This window comes from Dryobates pubescens, chromosome 12 (assembly GCF_014839835.1).
Source record: "Dryobates pubescens isolate bDryPub1 chromosome 12, bDryPub1.pri, whole genome shotgun sequence".
Classification (NCBI taxonomy): domain Eukaryota; kingdom Metazoa; phylum Chordata; class Aves; order Piciformes; family Picidae; genus Dryobates; species Dryobates pubescens.
Window position 1 is genome coordinate 7,423,627 of NC_071623.1, and position 19,246 is coordinate 7,442,872.

At 48.2% G+C, this 19,246-nt stretch overlaps 1 protein-coding gene across 1 annotated transcript in view; it reads left to right on the top strand.

The window, feature by feature from the left end:
- Positions 1-1,890: 1,890 nt before the first annotated feature.
- Positions 1,891-19,246, top strand: part of PHEX (phosphate regulating endopeptidase X-linked) — a 105,349-nt gene continuing 87,993 nt past the window's right edge. Inside the window, exons 1-3 of the mRNA XM_009900775.2 lie at positions 1,891-2,489; positions 5,985-6,053; positions 9,356-9,517. Coding sequence (XP_009899077.2) covers positions 2,378-2,489; positions 5,985-6,053; positions 9,356-9,517 — 343 coding nt within the window. The 5' untranslated portion in view covers positions 1,891-2,377. The remainder of the gene's footprint in view (positions 2,490-5,984; positions 6,054-9,355; positions 9,518-19,246) is intronic.

The following is a 19,246-nucleotide window of genomic DNA, read 5'->3' on the forward strand; positions in this document are numbered from 1 at the left end:
TTAGACCTGCAGGAAGTGAGGGTTCCTCAGAGGACTGGACAGCAGTCAGCAAAGAGACATTTCACCTTGAAATGATTTCATTCTGGTGTAGAATCACAGAATCAACCAGGTTGGAAAAGACCTCAGAGATCATCAAGTCCAACGTATTACCTAACACCTCCTGACAGCTAAACCATGGCTCCAAGTGCCACATCCAAGCCTTTCTTGAACACCTCCAGGGTCGGGGACTCCACCACCTCCGAGGGGCCCTCGATCATGGGGCAAACCTTGCCAGCAAGAGAGAGAATTAGCAAGTCTAAGCAAGAAACTGAGGCAGCCATGGAAATAAGGCCTCACTAATTGTTGTGGTGCTTATTTCATTGTAATGAATTTGTGTTGCTATTCTTCTTAGTTTCAAAGGATTGGGTTTGTTTAGCTTTAAATTATCTTTGTTCCTTTTGTTCTCGGTTTTATTTTAACAGCCGTTTAGGTTTCATTACTTCATTGGATTGCCTTTTTTTTTTTTAGTTATTAATTTTATGTTGAATGTTGGGTTTTTATTGGACTTCTGGTTTACTTTTCAGATTGAATTTGACATTTAGGGTGGGTTTTTTGTTGTGTGGGGTGTTATTCGTGATTTTAAAAGGCCTTTTTTTAGTTACTTGGGGGCTTCAGTTGTTTCTAAAGGTGCTTTTTAGTTATTTGGGATTTTCAGTTATTTGGGGGGATTTTTAGGGTTGGGGGGGTTAGTTGAAGGTGGGTTTTTAGTTGTTTGGGGGGGCTTTAGTTATTTGGGGGGCTTTAGGTATTTTTTGGGTTTTTTTGTTATTTTGGGGGTCTTTCTTTATTTTGGGGTTTTTTTAATAGTTAATTTGGGGGGTTTAGTTGGTTTGAGGTTTTTTAAGTTATTTTTGGGGTGGGGTTTTTTGGTTAATTTGGGAGGGTTTAGTTATGGGGGTAATTTATTTTACTCTTTTGGGGAGGGTTTTTAGCTTTTATTTTGGGGAGGGTTTTTAGCTTTTATTTTGGGGGGTTTGGGGTTTTTTGGTTTGTTTTTCTTTTTTTGGGGGGTTAGTTATTTTGGGTTTTTTTGTTATTTTGATTTTTTTAAATTTGGGGTTTTTTAAAGTTATTTTTGGGGGGTAGTTTTTGGGGGTGTGGGGTTTTTTAGCTATTTTTTGGGGGGTAGTTATTTTTGGGTTTTTTTGGTGGTTTTAGTTATTTTATTTCGGGGGCTTAGTTATTTTGGGGGATTTTTTTAGTTTTTGTTGTTTTAGGGTTTTTTTGCTTTTTAGGTTTTTTAGTTATTTTGGGGGGGGCTTTTTATTTATTTTGGGGTTTTTTAGTTATTTTTAAAGTTTTGGGTTTTTTTATTGGGGGAGTTATTTTTAAAGGGAGTCTTAGTTATTTTTAGAGGTTTATTTAAGTTATTTTTAAAGGGGTTTTAAGTTATTTTTGAAAGGTTTTTCTAGTTATTTGGGGGGGAGGGGGTTAGTTGTTGTTCATTTTTTTTCAGTCATCCAATTTTGATTCATTGATTAATCCTCCTCCCCTTAAAGTGCCAAATGGATACTCCCCATGAAGCTTCTACTAGTGCTCAACTTGGAAGCGTTAGGAATCATCTCCTAAGACTCACTGTGAATCAACAAGGGCTTGAAATATCTTGCCTGGGAGGGGGATGAAAAAAAAAAAAACCCAACCCACCCCAAAACCCATAAAAAAGGCAAATCTATCTTTTTCCAGCAGCACTGTTCTGTAGGTTGTGCTGATTATTGGTTTGTGCTGTGATTTTTGGCACAGGGTGTCCCGTACCACATACCCCAAATCAAAAGCTACGTGGTACTCGAAGAGCTCTTGGGAAGCTTTAAAAAGGGATTTGTCCACTGGGTGAAGCCAAATGATGCAGCAAGAATGGTTTCAGAGCTGGGGGAAAACTTCAGTCAGCAGATAATTAGTCTTTTAAAATAAGCACAAGAAGGGAAAACCACAAAGAAAACCTTCCAGTAGTCTCCTGCTTGTGAAGGTTGCCAGCAGCCCTGCTCTGATTCTAAAGGGGTCGCAGCTATATGCCGGCATAGCTGAAACATCTGTTGTGAAATCCTTCTGTTTGGAACTCCTGATAAGAGGGACTGCTGGAGGATTGGCTGGGAGAGGCTCTACAGGCAGCCTTTCCCTCCTCCTAGTCAGAGGAGAACTTAGGAGACAGCTACTGTTTTATTCTCCAAGAGGGAGCGAGCAGGAAGTGCTGGGATATGCTTCACGCCAGAAACCTGGAGTTATAGAGAGGAGGAGGAGGAGAGCTCATGGGTGCAGTTTGTGAGCAGTTGAAACACTGATAGCAGAGCAGCAGAGGAAAACCAGACCTCTGCCAGAGCGAGTAGGTCCCCAAGCCATCCTGATGGAAGGAGAAGCAGCTCCCGAAGCCAGGAGAGGAGCCGGCAGAGCCACACGAATCGCCCTCGGTGTCTTCCTGAGTGCTACTGTTGTGCTTGGCACCACACTTTTCTTGGGTAAGTGAAGAAAGGTCAAAGGCAATCCTGAATGCAGCCCTCCTCAGCCTGCCTGCTTGCTGCCAGTGGTTGAGCTCCACGAGGTGTTTTGGTGGAAAAACCCCTTCTTTTTCCCTCCCATTTCATATTTAACCCGCCATGGAAATGAGTCGGGGAAAGGGATTTGTTGTGGGAGCACTGGAGCTGGGAAATGCAGTGTGAGCTCGTGTGGAAATGTTGGTTGATGAATTTTTCATTTGGGTGCTCAGTTGGATGGCTTCTAGCTAGATTGGGATTCGTGTTTGCAGGACAGGGAGAAACTGGTGAGACTCTGCACGTCGAATTGTGACCGCTGTGGACTAATACTCTGTTTCCTGAGAAGGGATCTGTAGTGCACACATTTTATGGATTCTTTTGGGTTTTCCTTCATTTGGTTCTCATTTAGGGCTTGACTACAATTTCTGTAGGAAGGTTTCCATAGTGCAGAAGTTTGCACATTTTTTAGATTACTTTTTTCCCCCCCACCCTCCCCCTCTGTTCTTCTAGGATGAGTTGCAAAGTTGCCTTTGCAAAAACCCTAAGGAGTGCATCCTGGGATGAAATTGAAGTGTTTCGGTCAGATTTATAAGCTGTAATTGGACACAGTAGAGAAAGAATTAGGTTTTTTACCCTCTCTTCAGTATTTGGAATTATCTGGAGACTGCTTTTGGTTAAAATATGACAACCTCATGGGGTTTAACAAGACCAAATGCAAGGGCCTGTGTCTGGCTCAGGGCAATCCCAAGCACCAGTATGGGTTGGGCAGCAAGCCCTGAAGAAAAGGACCTGGGGGTGCTGGTGGATGAGAAGCTCAACATGAGCCGGCGGTGAGCACTTGCAGCCCAGACAGCTCAGAGCCTGGAATGCATCAAGAGAAGCATAGCCAGCAGGGCAAGGGAGGTGATTCTCCCGCTCTGCTCCACTCTGGTGAGACCCCACCTGGAGCACTGTGTCCAGTTCTGGAGCCTCTACTACAGGAAGGATCTGGAGGTGCTGGAACATGTCCAGAGAAGGGCCACAAGGATGAGCAGAGGGCTGGAGCTGCTCTGCTATGGAGACAGGCTGAGAGAGTTGGGGCTGTTCAGTCTGGAGAAGAGAAGGCTCCAAGGAGACCTTCTTGTGGCCTTCCAGTAACTGAAGGGTGCTACAAGAAATCTGGGGAGAGACTTTTGAGGGTGTCAGGGAGAGATAGGGTTGGGAGGAATGGAGCAAAACTAGAAATGGGTAGATTCAGTTTGGATGTTAGGAAGAAGTTGTTCCCCATGAGGGTGGTGAGAGACTGGCACAGGTTGCCCAGGGAGGTGGTGGAAGCCTCCTGCCTGGAGGTTTTTGCCGCCAGGCTGGATGTGGCTGTGAGCAACCTGCTGTAGTGTGAGGTGTCCCTGGCCATGGCAGTGGGGTTGGAACTGGCTGATCCTTGAAGTCTCTTCCAAACCTAACAATTCTATGATTCTCTGATTTCACATTTTCCTGCCCCTTTGTGGCCATGCAGAACTACCACTACTGCTAAAGCTACTACACCTTCCTCTTTTTCTTCTGTCTGGGTTGTCTTATTTTTGTTTTTACTTTTATGTGTAATTTTTGCCATGGAGTGAGTTGATAACAGATAGATAATGAGACATTTCTTTATGTCTGCAGAGCACATCTAACTGAGCCCTATTTCATCTGTCCCTTGGGACTTTCCCATCCTCATTGCAAGTAACAATTAGCTGCATATTTGCTGCCTGACAGCAGTGTCTGAAATTTGCATTTTCTGTGCTGAAGGTTCAGTGGCAGCTGTAATAAACATTTTTTAAAGAGATGAGCAAAGCTAATTGACAATTTCATAGTTCTTGTCAGCAAGGATTTTTGGAAAGCAAATATAACACTGTTGGGACTCAGTTCAGACATGAACTCCATTGCTATCTACTTTATTCCAGACCGGAATAACAGGACCCTGAAAGGGTCCTGTTGGTGCTGGGTCATGCCTGTGGGGTCAGGCAGTGCAGTGGTGCTGCAGGAGAAGGTACAGCAGGGCAGTGTGAGCTCCTCAGCTCAGCTGGAACTGAGAGAACCCTGCAGGAGGAGGTATAGCAGGGCAGTGTGAGCCCCTCAGCTCAGCTGGAACTCAGAGAACGCTGCAGGAGAAGGTATAGCAGGGCAGTGTGAGCCCCTCAGCTCAGCTGGAACTCAGAGAACCCTGCAGGAGGAGGTATAGCAGGGCAGTGTGAGCCCCTCAGCTCAGCTGGAACTGAGAGAACCCTGCAGGAGAAGGTATAGCAGGGCAGTGTGAGCCCCTCAGCTCAGCTGGAACTCAGAGAACCCTGCAGGTGGCGGCTGGGTAGCTCCATGTCACATTGCCAGCTGCAAAAGGAGGATGATAGCAGCAATGATTAATTGTTTTTATCATGGTGGTGCTTGCTGTCAGCACACAGAACTGAAGTGGTGCTACTCCAGGCACTGTGCAAATGTACGCTGAGAGCCAGCCCTTGCTCCATGCTGCCTGTGGGCAAAGGCAGAGGAAGGAGAAGGCAGGCACAGGAAGGGAAAATGCTTTGTTATGAGCTAAAGTATTTACTGAATGTACATAGTACCTCTTCTAAATCACTGTAGTTGGAGATGCATTAGGGCCAGAGCTTGCAGTGACATTTCACTCATAGAATAATAGAATTGTCAGGATTGGAAGGGACCTTGAAGATCAGCCAGTTCCAATCCCCCTGCCATGGCCAGGGACACCTCACACTACATCAGGTTGCTCACAGCCACATCCAGTCTGGCTGCAAAAACCTCCAGGGATGAGGCTTCCACCACCTCCCTGGGTAACCTGTGCCAGTGTCTCATCACCCTCATGGGGAACAACTTCTTCCTGACTTCTAATCTAAATCTCATCTTCTCTAGCTTGGATCCACTCCCCCAGTCCTATCACTCCCTGACATCCTAAACAGTCCCTCCCCAGCTTTCTTGTAGCACCCTTCAGTTACTGGAAGGCCACAAGAAGGTCTCCTTGGAGCCTTCTCCAGAGAACCCCAACTCCCTCAGTCTGTCCTCATAGCAGAGCAGCTCCAGCCCTCTGCTCACCCTCGTGGCCCTTCTCTGGACACCTTCCAGCTCCTCCAGATCCTTCCTGTAACACAGGCTCCAGAGCTGGACACAGTGCTCCAGGTGGGATCTCACCAGAGAGGAGTAGAGGGGGGAGAATCACCTCCCAGGCCCTGCTGGCTATGCTTCTCTTGCTGCAGCCCAGGCTCTGCTTGGCTCTCTGGGCTGCAAGTGCTCACTGCTGGCTCATGTTGAGCTTCTCATCCACCAGCACCCCCAAGACCATTTTTCAGGGCTGCTTTCAAGCCAGTATTTACTGAATGTACATTCTACCTCTTCTAAATCAGTGTAGTTGGAGATGCATTGGGGCCAGAGCTTGCAGTGACATTTGATCAACTCTGGGTTGCAGTGGTCAAAACTAATTCCCAATGATCTCATCATGGTTTTCCATTTTTGCAGTGAGCCAAGGCCTGATAAAGTTTCATTCGAAGCAGCAGTACTGTTTGACCTCAGAATGCATTGAAGCTGGTAAGCAACTGTTTTATCCTCTATTACATGTTAACAGGATCTTTATTCTCTTTGAAATGTCTTTCCATGCTACATTTTACTCAGTTAATAATCAAGGGGGAAAAAACCCCAACCAAACCCCCAAGCAAGCAAAACTTTTAAAGTCACTGTTTAAGGTACTGTGGATCTGTTTATTTTCTACAATTAATATTCATGGTTTAAATTGCTTGCAGAGATAGATGTGGGTAACCCTTCTAAAACTGAGACCTCTAGTAGTCTTAAATGTGTGTGGCTCGACCTGTGTGTGTAGATTTATGTCACAATCACTGTAATGCATGAAAGGGGCAATGGTTTTGAGCTAAAAGAGGGTTGATTTAGACTAGGAGAAGAATTAGGTTTAGACTAGAAGATGGCTTTTGTTATGAGGGTGGTGAAATACTGGAACTGGTTGCCCACAAAGATGATGGATGTTTCATCCCTGAAAACATTCAAGTTCAGGTTGAGTGGGGCTCTGATCTAGTAGGTGTTGTCACAGAACCACAGAAAACATCCAGCTGGAAGTGACCTCCAAGCTCATCCAGTCCAACCCTTGACCCAGCACTGAAGGGTCAATGCTAAACCATGTCCCTAAGAGCCAGGACCCCACACTGCTTGAACACCCCCAGGGATGGTGACTCCAGCACTGCCCTGGGCAGAACATTCCAACATTTGACAACCCTTTCACTGAAGAAATATTTCCTAACACCCAGCCTGTACCTCCCCTGATGCAGCTTGTGACCATTTCCTCTGGTCCTGTCTCTTGCCACCAAGGAGCAGAGGCTGCCCCCTCCTCACTCCAACCTCCCTTCAGGTAGTTGTAGAGAGCAATAAGGTCTCCCTCAGCCTCTTCTCCACACTGAACACCCCCAGCTCTCTCAGATGCTCCTCACAGGCCATGTGCTCCAGGCCTTTCTCCAGCCTCATTGCCCTTCTCTGGACAGATTCCAGCCCCTCAATGTCCTTCCTGTAGTGTGGGGACCACAGCTGAGGTGTGGCCTCAGCAGTTCTGAGCACAGGGTGATGATCACCTCCTGTCCCTGCTGGCCACAGTGTTTCTAATCCAAGCCAGGATGCCAGTGGATGCTCACAAGCTATTAAGTCTCTTCCTTGTCAGACTGATCTCGCTCTTCCCTTTCTCACCTGCAATAGCAACTGGTGGGAATGAAGTCACAGAGTGGAGCTGGAAATGCTGCAATTATCTCTTTCAATCAATGATAGATCAGAACTTGATTTGTTTTCTAGTGTAGCTATTCAGCTAAAGGTAAACAGTGCATAATTTCTGCAATGCTAATTACAGTCTGCTTGATGTGGATTGCTGCTGAAATTCCTCAGGCATTTATTTCTGTCCTGGTGACAATGCAGAGCCTGTGTTCAGCAGTTCACATTTCTTGTAGTGCTAATTTCAGTGGTCACTGTTGTACAGCACTCAAATATTCACTGAAGGCATCCTGGCTGGGATCAGAAATGCTGTGTCCAGCAGGAGCAGGGAAGGGATTGTCCCTTGGGACTCAGCTCTGGTGAGGCCACACCTTGAGTATTGTGTCCAGTTTTGGGCGCCTCAATATGAGCGAGATGTGGAGGTGCTGGAGCCAGGGCAGAGGAGGGCAAGGAAGCTGTGAAGGGCCTGGAGAATAAATCTGAAGAGCAACTGAAGGAGCTGGGGATGGTTAGTTTGGAAAAGAGGAGGCTGAGAGGAGACCTCATTGCTGTCTACAGCTCCCTGAGAGGACCTTGTGGAGAGGCTGGTGCTGGTCTCTTCTCCCAGGTAATTAGTGATAGAACAAGAGGGAATGGCCTCAAGCTGTGACTGGTTAGGGTTAGACTGGGCAGTAGGAAAAAAAATTTCCCTGCAGGACTGGTTACAGGCTCACAGGATGTTTGGGGTTGGAAGAGACTCAAAGAGATTGTTGAGTCTACCCCCCCTGCCGGGCAGGACATAGAAGCAGCACAGGTCACACAGGAACACATCCAGACAGGCCTTGAAAGTCTCCACACACAGAAATGCATCCAGGTGGCTTTGGCATGTCTCCAGAGAAGGAGACTCCACAACCTCTCTGGGCAGCCTGCTCCAGGGCTCTGTGACCCTCACAGTAAAGTTCCCTCCCTTCCACAGGAGGTGGAACCTCCTGTGCTGCAGCTTACATCCGTTGCTCTGCTCCTTGTCCTATCACAGGGAGCAAGTGAGCAGAGCCTGCCCCATCCCTCCTGACCCTCAGCCTTTAGATATTTCTAAACATTTATTAAAGCCCCTCTCAGTCTTCTCCTCTCCAGACTAAAGAGCCCCAGGGCTCTCAGCCTCTCCTCATCAGGGAGTGCTCCAGTCCCTTCAGCATCCTTGCAGCCTTGCCTTGGACCCTCTCCAGCAGAACCCTGTCCCTCTTGAACTGGGGAGCCCAAAACCTTGTAGAGTAGGGTTAATGGTTAGACTTGGTGATCCTGAGGGTCCTTTCCAACCTGAATGTTTCTGTGATTTTTGCCCTCTTTTTTTGCTTCACTGCTGGATGCTGGAGAAGCTATGTGGCAATCTTGCTGCTCTTTAAAAGATAGCAGAGGTCAGGGCACACATCAGCCCTAGGACAGCAAGACTTAGCTTGCAGCTGGGGTCAGCATCATGTTGGAGAGACTGGTAAATGTTAATTGTCACTTCTGTACCGTGGCTTGGCCTGCATCAAAACCACTGTGGCCAGCAGGAGTAGGGCAGTGATGATGCCCCTGGACTCAGCCCTTGAGTACTTTGTTCAGTTCTGGGTGCTACAGTGTGGGAAAGACATTGAGGGGCTGGAGAGTGTCCAGAGAAGAGCAACGAGGTTGGGGAGGGGTTTGGAGAGCTTCATATGAGGAGCAACTGATGGAGCTGGGGGTGTTTAGTCTGGAGAAGAGAAGGCTGAGGGGAGAGCTTATTGCTCTCTACAGCTCCCTGAAAGGAGGCTGGAGTGAGGCTGGGGTTGGTCTCTTCTCCCAGGTAACCAGCAATAGGAGAGGGAATGTGTTGTAGCTGTTCCAGGGGTGGGTTAGGTTGGACATGAGGGAAAACTTCTTTAGTGTGAGAGTGGTGAGGGGTTGGAACATGGAGGTGGTGGAGTCACCATCCCTGGAGGTGTTCAAGCAGCTGTAGCTGTGGTGCTTCAGGTTGTGGTTTAGTGGTCATGGAAGTTGGTTATGGTTGGACTTTAAAGATCTTTTCCAGCTTTAAGGGTTCTGTGACACTAAGAATCTCTGTTGAGGAAAAAGTCACGCACAAAAACAAACCCAAAACCCAACCTGTGTGGTGTCTTCCCTTCCAGCTGCTGGCATCCTGAGCAAGGTAAACCTCTCGGTGGATCCGTGTGAGGACTTCTACCGCTTCGCCTGCGACGGCTGGGTCTCCAACCACCCCATTCCCGAGGACATGTCCAACTACGGCGTCTACCCTTGGCTGCGCCACAACGTGGACCTCAAACTGAAGGGTGAGTAGGCAGCTTATGAAAGCCTCTGCTCAGTTGGCTTCTCGCTGTTGCTTCTTACCTGGCTGGTTATGGAACCAATAGAATCATAGAATCAACAAGGTTGGAAAAGACCTCAGAGATCATCAAGTCCAACCTGTCACCCAACACCATCGAATCAACTAAACCATGGCACCAAGTGCCACCTCCCTGGGCAGCACATTCCAATGGCCAGTTACTCTTTCTGGGTAGAACTTTCTCCTCACCTCCAGCCTAAACTGCCCCTGGTGCAGCTTGAGACTATGTCCTCTTGTTCTGGTGCTGGTTGCCTGGGAGAAGAGACCAACCTCCACCTGGCTACAGCCTCCTTTCAGGTAGTTGTAGGCAGCAATAAGGTCTCCCCTGAGCCTCCTCTTCTCCAGGCTAAACACCCCCAGCTCCCTCAGCCTCTCCTCACAGGGCTGTGCTCCAGACCCCTCCCCAGCCTTGTTGCCCTTCTCTGGACACATTCAAGAGTCTCAATGTCCTTCTTAAATTGAGGGCCCCAGAACTGGACACAGGACTCAAGGTGTGGCCTAAAAAGCACTGAGTACAGGGCAGAATGACTTCCCTGCTCCTGCTGGCCACACTATTCTTGATGCCTTTGGTCTTCTTTGCCACCCAGGCACACTGCTGGCTCGTGTTCAGCTGCTATCAACCAGTACCCCCAGGTCCCTTTCTGCCTGGCTGCTTTCCAGCCACTCTGTCCCCAGCCTATAGCACTGCGTGGGGTTGTTGTGGCAAATGTGCAGCACCTGACACTTGGACTTGTTAAATTACATGTTCATAGAATTCAACCAGGGTGGAATCCAGTCCAACCTATCACCCAGCCCTATCCAATCAACCAGACCATGGCACTAAGTGCCTCATCCAGGCTTTTCTTGAAGATCTCCAGGGATGGTGACTCCACCACCTCCCTGGGCAGCACATACCAATGGCCAGTCTCTCTTTGTGAAGAACTTCTTCCTAACGTCCAGCCTGAACTCCATGTTTCCTTCTAACCACATGTGGTGGGTTGAAATTTCCCGCCTCCTGCCAACATTAACTTTGCCAGAGCAGCTCAGTTGGAAGCAAATGGAAGCTGTAATCTACTGGCAAAACTGCAATCTACAGCGGAATGCAATGAATATGTACAAAATCTACAGGATTTACAATCAACAAACAACACACCTTCCCCCTGGTCAGAGACCAGGGAAACTGTCCCTCTACCCTCCCATCCCCTGTCCAAAAGGGAGAAAGGAGCAGAGCAAAAGTAGCTGTTAGACTTAACCTGAAGGGAGGTTGTAGACAGACGGATGTTGGTCTCTTCTCCCAGGTGGCCAGTACCAGAACAAGAGGACACAGTCTCAGGCTGTGCCAGGGGAGGTTCAGGCTGGATGTTAGGAAAAAGTTCTATACAGAAAGAGTGATTGCACATTGGAATGGGCTGCCTGGGGAGGTGGTGGAGTCGCCATCACTGGAGGTTTTTAGGAGAAGACTTGACAGGGTGCTTGGTGCCGTGGGTTAGTTGTTTGGGCGGTGTTGGATTGGTTGATGGGTTGGACGCGATGACCTTGAAGGTCTCTTCCAACCTGGTTTATTCTATGTATATTCTATTCTAATGCAGCCAAGGTCAGCAGAAAGCAGATTAATCTCAGAATCACAAAATCACCAAGGTTGGAAGAGACCTCAAAGATCGAGTCCAACCTGTCACCACAGTCCTCATGACTAGACCATGGCTCCAAGTGCCACATCCAGTCCCCTCTTGAACACCTCCAGGGATGGTGACTCCACCACCTCCCTGGGCTAAGCCAGCAGAGAAGAGATCAGAAAAGATAAAATTGTTTTGGTACAGCCAGTCTTACAGCAGATATTTCTCCAATGAAATTGTTTAGAATTGTCTTTAGCTTTCCTTTTTACACCCAATAGTGATTTACTTATATTTTTCTGCTCAAAATCTGTAACAAAATTTTAAAGGCATAGCCTAAAACTACCACATCACAGAATGGCTCAGCTTGGAAGGGACCTCAGAGATCTACTCCAACCTCCCCACCAGAGGCAGGGACACCTCTCACTAAGACTCAGCTGCTCAAGGCCTCACTTAGCCTGGCCTTGAACAAACCCTGGGAGGAGGCATCCACAACCTTCCTGGGCAGCCTATTCCAGAGTCTCACCACCCTCACACTGAAGAACTTCTCCCTAAGATCCAGCCTAATGTTCCTCTCCCTCAGCTTCAAACCATTTCTCCTTGTTGTGTTGCTGGACACCCTGATGAAATGTCCCTCTGCAGCCTTCCTGTACGATCCCTTCAGGTATTGGAAGGGCAGCTCTAAGGTCGCCCTAGAAATATTCCCCCCCAGGTGCTGCAGCTGCACTGGGTGATGTCTTTCCACTTAGCTGAGAGTTGCTCTTCACTTCCAGCAGTTGCTGGAATCATTGGATAATGTTCAACAGCCTGATCTGAAATTGTCTTTTAAGTCTAGTCTTGTTGGGTTTAGTTGAAAGTAACTTTGAGGGATGGTGAATCATAACAGAAGCAGAATTTGGGACAGAAGAATACAGCTGTTGGAAACTCTGCCAGTTAAGGATGGGGGGATGAGCCTTATACCAAAGGAAAAGGTGTAGGGATTTGAACTCTTTTCCCCTTGCAGTAGAGCAGAGTGCAGGGGCACATGACTCACATTTAAGAATGTCTCAGATCCAGACAACCACCAGACTAGGACAGCACTCTGTTTCTAACAGTGGCAAATAGCAGGGAAGGGATCTAAGACAAAAGCAGAGTTATATTTTCCTGTATAGTTACCTAGATCTTGGCAGGAGGCAATTTACTGACCTCCCCAGGTGGAGGTTGTTTGGGTGTTGTGTTTCCTCAAGCTGCCATTGAAGCACCTGAGCTGTCATCAGCAAAACAGAAGGCTAGTTAAGAATGTGTCTGGAGTCAGAAATAGCCCCAGAGTGGAAATGTGTGGGAAGAGAGGTATTTTAATCTGTGTGTGACTCTACAGCAGGGACACCTGATCAGGAAGCTGTGCAGACTAGCTGGGGGGGAAGGGTGATGGTTATTGTTAGGTAGGAAAGCTCTGCCAGATTCTCATGCTCTTCACTAAAGGTGAGTCATGCAAAGTAAGGGTGTCCAAGATTTATTGTGGTTGGCATGCCTGAGCATTGCACACATTGAGCATGTTGGTGTCCTATTAGTTGGCATGAGAGCCTGCTTTGAGCTCAGAATCACAGAATATATCTGCTTGGAAGAGATCCAAGTCACCTGGTCCATCCCTTGACCCAGCACTGAAGGGTCAACACTAAACCATGTTCCCAAGTGCCAGGTCCACACAGCACTTGCACACCTCCAGGGATGGTGACTCCAGTATTGCCCTGGGCAGAACATTTCAATGTTTGACAGCCCTTTCACTGAAGAAATATTTCCTATCATCCAGCCTGAACTGCCCCTGGCACAGCTTGGAACCATTTCCTCTGGTCCTGCCACTTGTCACCAAGGAGCAGAGGCTGCCCCCTCCTCACTCCAACCTCCCTTCAGGTGGTTGTAGAGAGCAAGGAAGTCTCCCCTCAGCCTCCTCTTCTCCAGCCTGAACACCCCCAGCTCCCTCAGGTGCTCCTCACAGCCCAGGTGCTCCAGGCCCTTCTCCAGCCTCATTGCCCTTCTCTGGACATGCTTCAGCCCCTCAATGTCCTTCCTGTAGTGAGGGGCCCAGAACTGAACACAGCATTTGAGGTGTGGCCTCAGCAGTGCTGAGCACAGGGGGATGGTCACCTCCCTGTCCCTGCTGCCCACAGTGTCTCTAACCCAAGCCAGGATGGCCTTAGCTTGCTTGGCCTCCTGGGCACACTGCTGACTCATATTCAGTTGACCATCAACCAATACCCCCAGGCACCCTTTCCAAATTGGAGCTTTTCAGCCACACCTCCCCAAGTCTGTAACTTAACCAGGGGCTTGCTGTGACCCAGTTGCAGCTTGCCACAAAAGAGAGGTCAGTTTTGTGGTGGTGTGCTTCATTTAAATGCAGCATCTGTTCTATTCTGTTCTGTTCTTTATTCTCTTAGGGTTTGTACATAGGTCCATGTGTAGGCATCAAAGCCCTTCTCCACTTGCTTTCTTCAGTCATTTGTGGTCATGAGGATGAGCAGAGGGCTGGAGCTCCTCTCCTGTGAGGACAGACTGAGGGAGTTGGGGCTGTTCAGTCTGGAGAAGAGAAGGCTCCCAGGAGACCTAATTGTGGCCTTCCAGTATCTGAAGAGGGCTACAAGAAAGCTGGGGAGGGACTTTGGAGGGTGTCAGGGAGTGACAGGACTGGGGGGAATGGAACAAAACTAGAAATGGGTAGATTGAGATTGGATGTTAGGAAGAAGTTGTTCCCCATGAGGGTGGTGAGACACTGGCACAGGTTGCCCAGGGAGGTGGTGGAAGCCTCCTGCCTGGCGGTGTTTGCCGCCAGGCTGGCTGTGGCTGTGAGCAACCTGCTGTAGTGTGAGGTGTCCCTGGCCATGGCAGGGGGCTTGGAACTGGATGATCCTTGAGGTCCCTTCCAACCTTAGGAATTCTATGATTCTATATTGCTTTCAATTTTCACATTAAGTGTTTTAAAACTGCATTTGGTTTCAGAATATGAGCTTGAAACTTCTGCACTGGCTTACCTGGTTTGAGCCTGCTGGAACATGGCACAACCAAAAGGAAAAAAGTATCACCAGGGCCTGGTTTAAGTTAAGCTTTACATTCTAATTGGTCTGCAGCCAGAATCAGGCTGTATTGGATAACTACACATCCTGCATCACACACAGCCACAAAGTCCTAATTGAATATAGAGTAGCAAGCTGTGCCTCTTATCCTTAATTTCCTCTTTTGATAGAGACTAATTAAGGACATCATGCTAAGCCATGTTTTTTTTTATATGATCTTCTTACTGAAGTCTCTTTAGAAGCTAGGAAAATACAAGACAAGGAGGGGAACATCTAAGTGAGGAGTGTTTGCTTGTTGGAAACCCTGTAATAGAACAGGAGTGTGATTGTCTGGATGAGGGCACCGAGGGCACTGCCAGCAAGTTTGCTGGTGACACCAAACTGGGAGGAGTGGCTGAGATACCTAAAGACTGTGCTGCCTTTCAGCCAGACCTGGAAAGGCTGGGAGAGGAGAAATGAAATGAAATCCAGCAAGGACAAGGGTGGAGTCTGGCATCTGGGAAAGAGCAATGACATGGAGCAGGATAGGTTGGGGTCTGACCTGCTGGAGAGCAGCTCAGGAGAAAAGGACCTGGGATTATTGGTAGGCAACTGGATGCCCATGAGCCAGCAATGTGCTCTTGTGGCCAAGAAGGCCAATGGCATCCTGGACTGGATTAGAAGGCTGTGGTTAGTAGGTTGAGAGAGGTTCTCTTCTCCCTCTACTCTGCCCTGGTGAGGACACATCTGGAGTATTGTGTCCAGTTCTGGGCTCCTCAGTTCAAGAAGGACCTCAGGGAACTGCTTGAGAGATTCCAGCACTGAGCCACCAAGATGATGGAGTGGAAGTTCTCCCTGCTGAGGACAGGCTGAGAGAGCTGAGGCTCTTCACCTTGGAGCAGAGGAGCCTGAGGGGTGACCGCATTAATGTTGGTTAAGATGTGCAGGGCAGTGTCAGGAGGACAGAGCCAGGCTCTGCTCAGGGATGTCCAATGACAGGACAAGGGGTGCTGGGTGCAAGCTGGAGCAGAGGAGATTCCATGTGAACAGAAAGAAAAACTTTTTCCCTGTGAGGGTGCCAGAGCCCTGGAACAGGCTGCCCAGAGAGGTTGTGGAGTCTCCTTTGGATGTGTTACTGTGTGATCTGCTCTAGGTGCTCCTGCTCTGGCAGGGGGCTTGGCCTGCATGATCTTTTGAGGTCCCTTCCAACCCCTAACAAGGCCTTTCCTTCTCCTTTTCCTGAAGTCTACAGGACATTGACACACAGATGGGGCTTTAAAATGGTTTTGGCTGTGTTTTTGGGTTTTTTTTTTTGAAGTGACCATGCAGGAAGCAATAAATTAAGACCCACAAAACTATGCAAACATTCCTGAACCTCAGCAATGCAAAGGAGCTGATTTAAATGATGTGAATGATTTTTCAATGTGCCTTCCAGGCCTTGTAAATTTAATTTGCCTGTGGAAACCAGGTTGAAAGTCTCCACACTGAACCTGGCCCAGTGTGACACATCCTTCAGGCTACTTTAAGTGTGCTGGGCTTCCTGAGTGACTATTTTCTGAATGCCAACTCAAAATGAGGAAGTCCCAGTGTGGCAAAGAGAGTGAAATATTTGCCTTTGAGGTGTGTGGCTTTGAAAAGAATATGAGAGTCAGCAAAAAAATAAACCAAATTAGCTTGGCAATGTAGTCAACTTTTTCCTGCAATGCATTTCTTTAGAAAATATATTCTTTGAGGGTAAAATAAAATCACAGAGTCAACCATGTTGGAAAAGACCTCAGAGATCATCAAGACCAACCTATAACCTACTACCTAACACCTCCTGACAACAACCCATGGCACCAAGTGCCACAACCAAGCCTTTTTTGAACACCTCTAGGGATGGTGACTCCACCACCTCCCTGGGCAGCACATTCCAATGGCCAATTACTCTTTCTGGGAAGAAGCTTCCCCTCACCTCCAGCCTAAACCTCCCCTGGCACAGCTTGAGACTGTGTCCTCTTGTTCTGGTGCTGGTTGCCTGGGAGAAGAGACCAAAACCCCACCTGGCTACAACCACCCTTCACGTAGTTGTAGACAGCCATAAGGTCTCCCCTGAGCTGCTTTTTCTCCAGGCTAAACAACCCCAGCTCCCTCAGCCTCTCCTCACAGGGCTGTGCTCCAGACCCCTCCCCAGCTTTGTTGCCCTTCTCTGGACACCTTCCAGCAACTCAACATCTTTTCTAAACTGAGGGCCCCAGAACTGGACACAGGACTCAAGGTGTGGCCTAACCAGTGCTGAGTACAGGGCACAATGACTTCCCTGCTCCTGCTGGCCACACTGTTCCTGATGCATGCCAGGATGCCATTGGCCTTCTTGGCCACCTGGGCACACTGCTGGCTCATGTTCAGCCAGCTGTCAACTACCACACGCAGGTCCCTTTCTGCCTGGCTGCTCTCCAGCCACTCTGACCCAGTAAGGTCAAAATAGCTCAGTATGGAGATGTAGAGTATTTGACCATAAGATAGATCTTTCAGACAAGTCCCAGAAGGTGGCTGCTGGCTGGCTGCTGGTGGTGCTGGGTGGCTGCTGTCCTGCTTGGATGAGGCCCACAAAGTCTGTAATATAGCTGCTAACACTCACCCCTGGATTTCTGTATTAGCTGACTCACCTTTTGTGATTTGTTCCTTCAGAGGTAGATGGCTGAGAGCTGTCCCATGTAAGAGGGAATGGCAGCAGTAGTTCCAGTACCTGAAGGAGGCCTGCAAGAAAGCCAGGAAGGGACTTTTGACAAGGACTTGTAGTGGTAGGATGAGAGGGAATGGACTGAAGCTTGAGGAACACAGATTTAAACTGGATATTAGGAAGGAATTCTTTCCAGTGAGGGTGGTGAGACACTGGAACAGGTTGCCCAGGCAGGTTGTGGATGCCCCCTTGCTGAAGGTGTTCAAGGCCAGGTTGGATGAGACCTGAGTCAAAGGTGGAGAAGCCAGGATTATTTGTTTTTCTCAGGCTTTGTGGCTGCTCAGAATGAAAGTTTTATCTGCAATGGGTGATTTGGGGAAACCACCAGTAGGGAAAGGAGATCATTTTGGTTCCTAAATGAGGTTTTAAAGCAGCTCAGTAACTGAGCCACAGGATTCCCACAGCACCTCCCTGGTTGGGAGACATCCTTCTACAAGCCCTGCACTGCAGAAGGAGCTGGGGCTTCCAGGGTGCTGCCATTCCACAGGCAGAAAAGAGCTGTAGGTAGGCTTTTGCACCCTTCACCAAAGTTGCTTTGTGGTGTTTTCCAGGTAGGGGAGGACTTGCCCTGTTCTTCTCCTAAGACTTCCAGATTCAAAACAGCTCTGAAAGAGAAGCCAGACATGTGCAGTAGTGTGGGAGTTTGACCTGCGCTCATAAGGGCACAATCCTCCAGGTGTGGCCTCACCAGAGCTGAGTCCCAGGGGACAATCCCCTCCCTGCTCCTGCTGGACACAGCATTTCTAGCCCCAGCCAGGATGCCATTGGCTTCCTTGGCCCCCTGGGCACACTGCTGGCTCCTCCTCAGCTGCTTGTTCACAAGCACCCCCAGCTCCCTTTCCGTTGGACAACTTTCCAGCCACACTGCCCCAAGCCTGTAGCATTGCTTGGGGCTGTTGTGGCCCAGTGCTACCATTCAGTATGGAGCTCCACCTATATGGTAAGAAATCAGCATCTTGCAGTGTTTTGCTTTCAATGCACGTAAACTTTAGTACATAGTATTATAATGATGTGTGTTGTCCCCTACAGCATATGCTGGGAGGCTTCAGGGGCAGGGTTTGGGGGGGAATATTGCTCAAAAGCTTGATTGTTGGAATTTAGATTCATGAGCAGAGGCTCTCTCATCCCCATCAGGTGCCTTTTGGTTTTCTGTACAGTTCTGTTTGTTGACTTCTGGAGGAACTCACAGTGATGTGATTATCTTCACATATACAAACCCAGAGGGTTTACAAAATGCTGAACCTAGAAACAAACAGCACTGGCAGTTAGGAAATGTGCTTTGCATTAGGGCACTGAGCAGCATTAGGAAGCATTTATATAAGCAGAGCTGTTTGAATGCCATTTCTGTGATCACTTCCATATTGCCACAGTGGATGCTCAAGAAAAGGATTAGGGTATTTCTTCTCAAGAGGTCAGAGAAGAGGATATTTAGATTGGATGTTAGGAACCAGTTCTTTGCCATGAGGGTGGTGCAACACTGCAACAGGTAGCCCAGGGAGGTGGTTGAGGCCCCATCCCTTGGAGATCTTCAAGATGAGGCTCACCAAGGCAACCTGATCTAGTAGAGTATGTCCCTGCTGACTGTAGGGGGGATTGGACTGGATGACCTCTGGAGGACCCTTCCTAACCCAAACCCTTCTATGGTCTTGCAACCTGGACTGTGTGTGTTGCAGTCTATTAAATTTATCCTTCCACAGAGCAAGACAGGGAAGTTACCACTGGTTGAGAGATAACAACAGCCTTGGGTTTAATTTTAGATGTTTTTATTTTGAGGTAGAACACTGTGCCCCTCAGAGGCCTTTACCCATAAAACTTAACCACTGCCAACACTCCTTCATGCTCTGGGAAAAAAAAAGGAAAAGAAGTTGGAAACTCTGTACTCTAAATGAACATCAGCTGACCCCAAACTGTTCTGAAATAAGCACTCTTGGAACATGGAAGATCACATTACTGTAATTAAGAGTGCAGATTTGGCTGTGATTTCCATAACAGCAGTGTGGTTCTGAAGTCTCTCATCTGTGTGCCCCTTTCACATCCTGCCCAACTTGGCACTGAAAGTGACTGCTTAAATTCTTAGTAGGTCAAGAGAGGTTCTCCTCCCCGTCTGCTCTGCCCTGGTGAGGCCTCATCTGGAATTTTGTGTCCAGTTCTGAGCCCCTCAGTTCAACAGGGGCAGGGAGCTACAAGCATTGCCTTAATTTTTCACTTAAGCTTTTGAAAAGGAATGGGGTTTTTTGACTCTTTTAATCAATATTATTCCAATCAGTGCAAAAGTTTCTCCAAGCAGCCATTCCTGTTGTCTATGTGCAGGGTAGTGAATGATCTACTCTGCCCTGCTG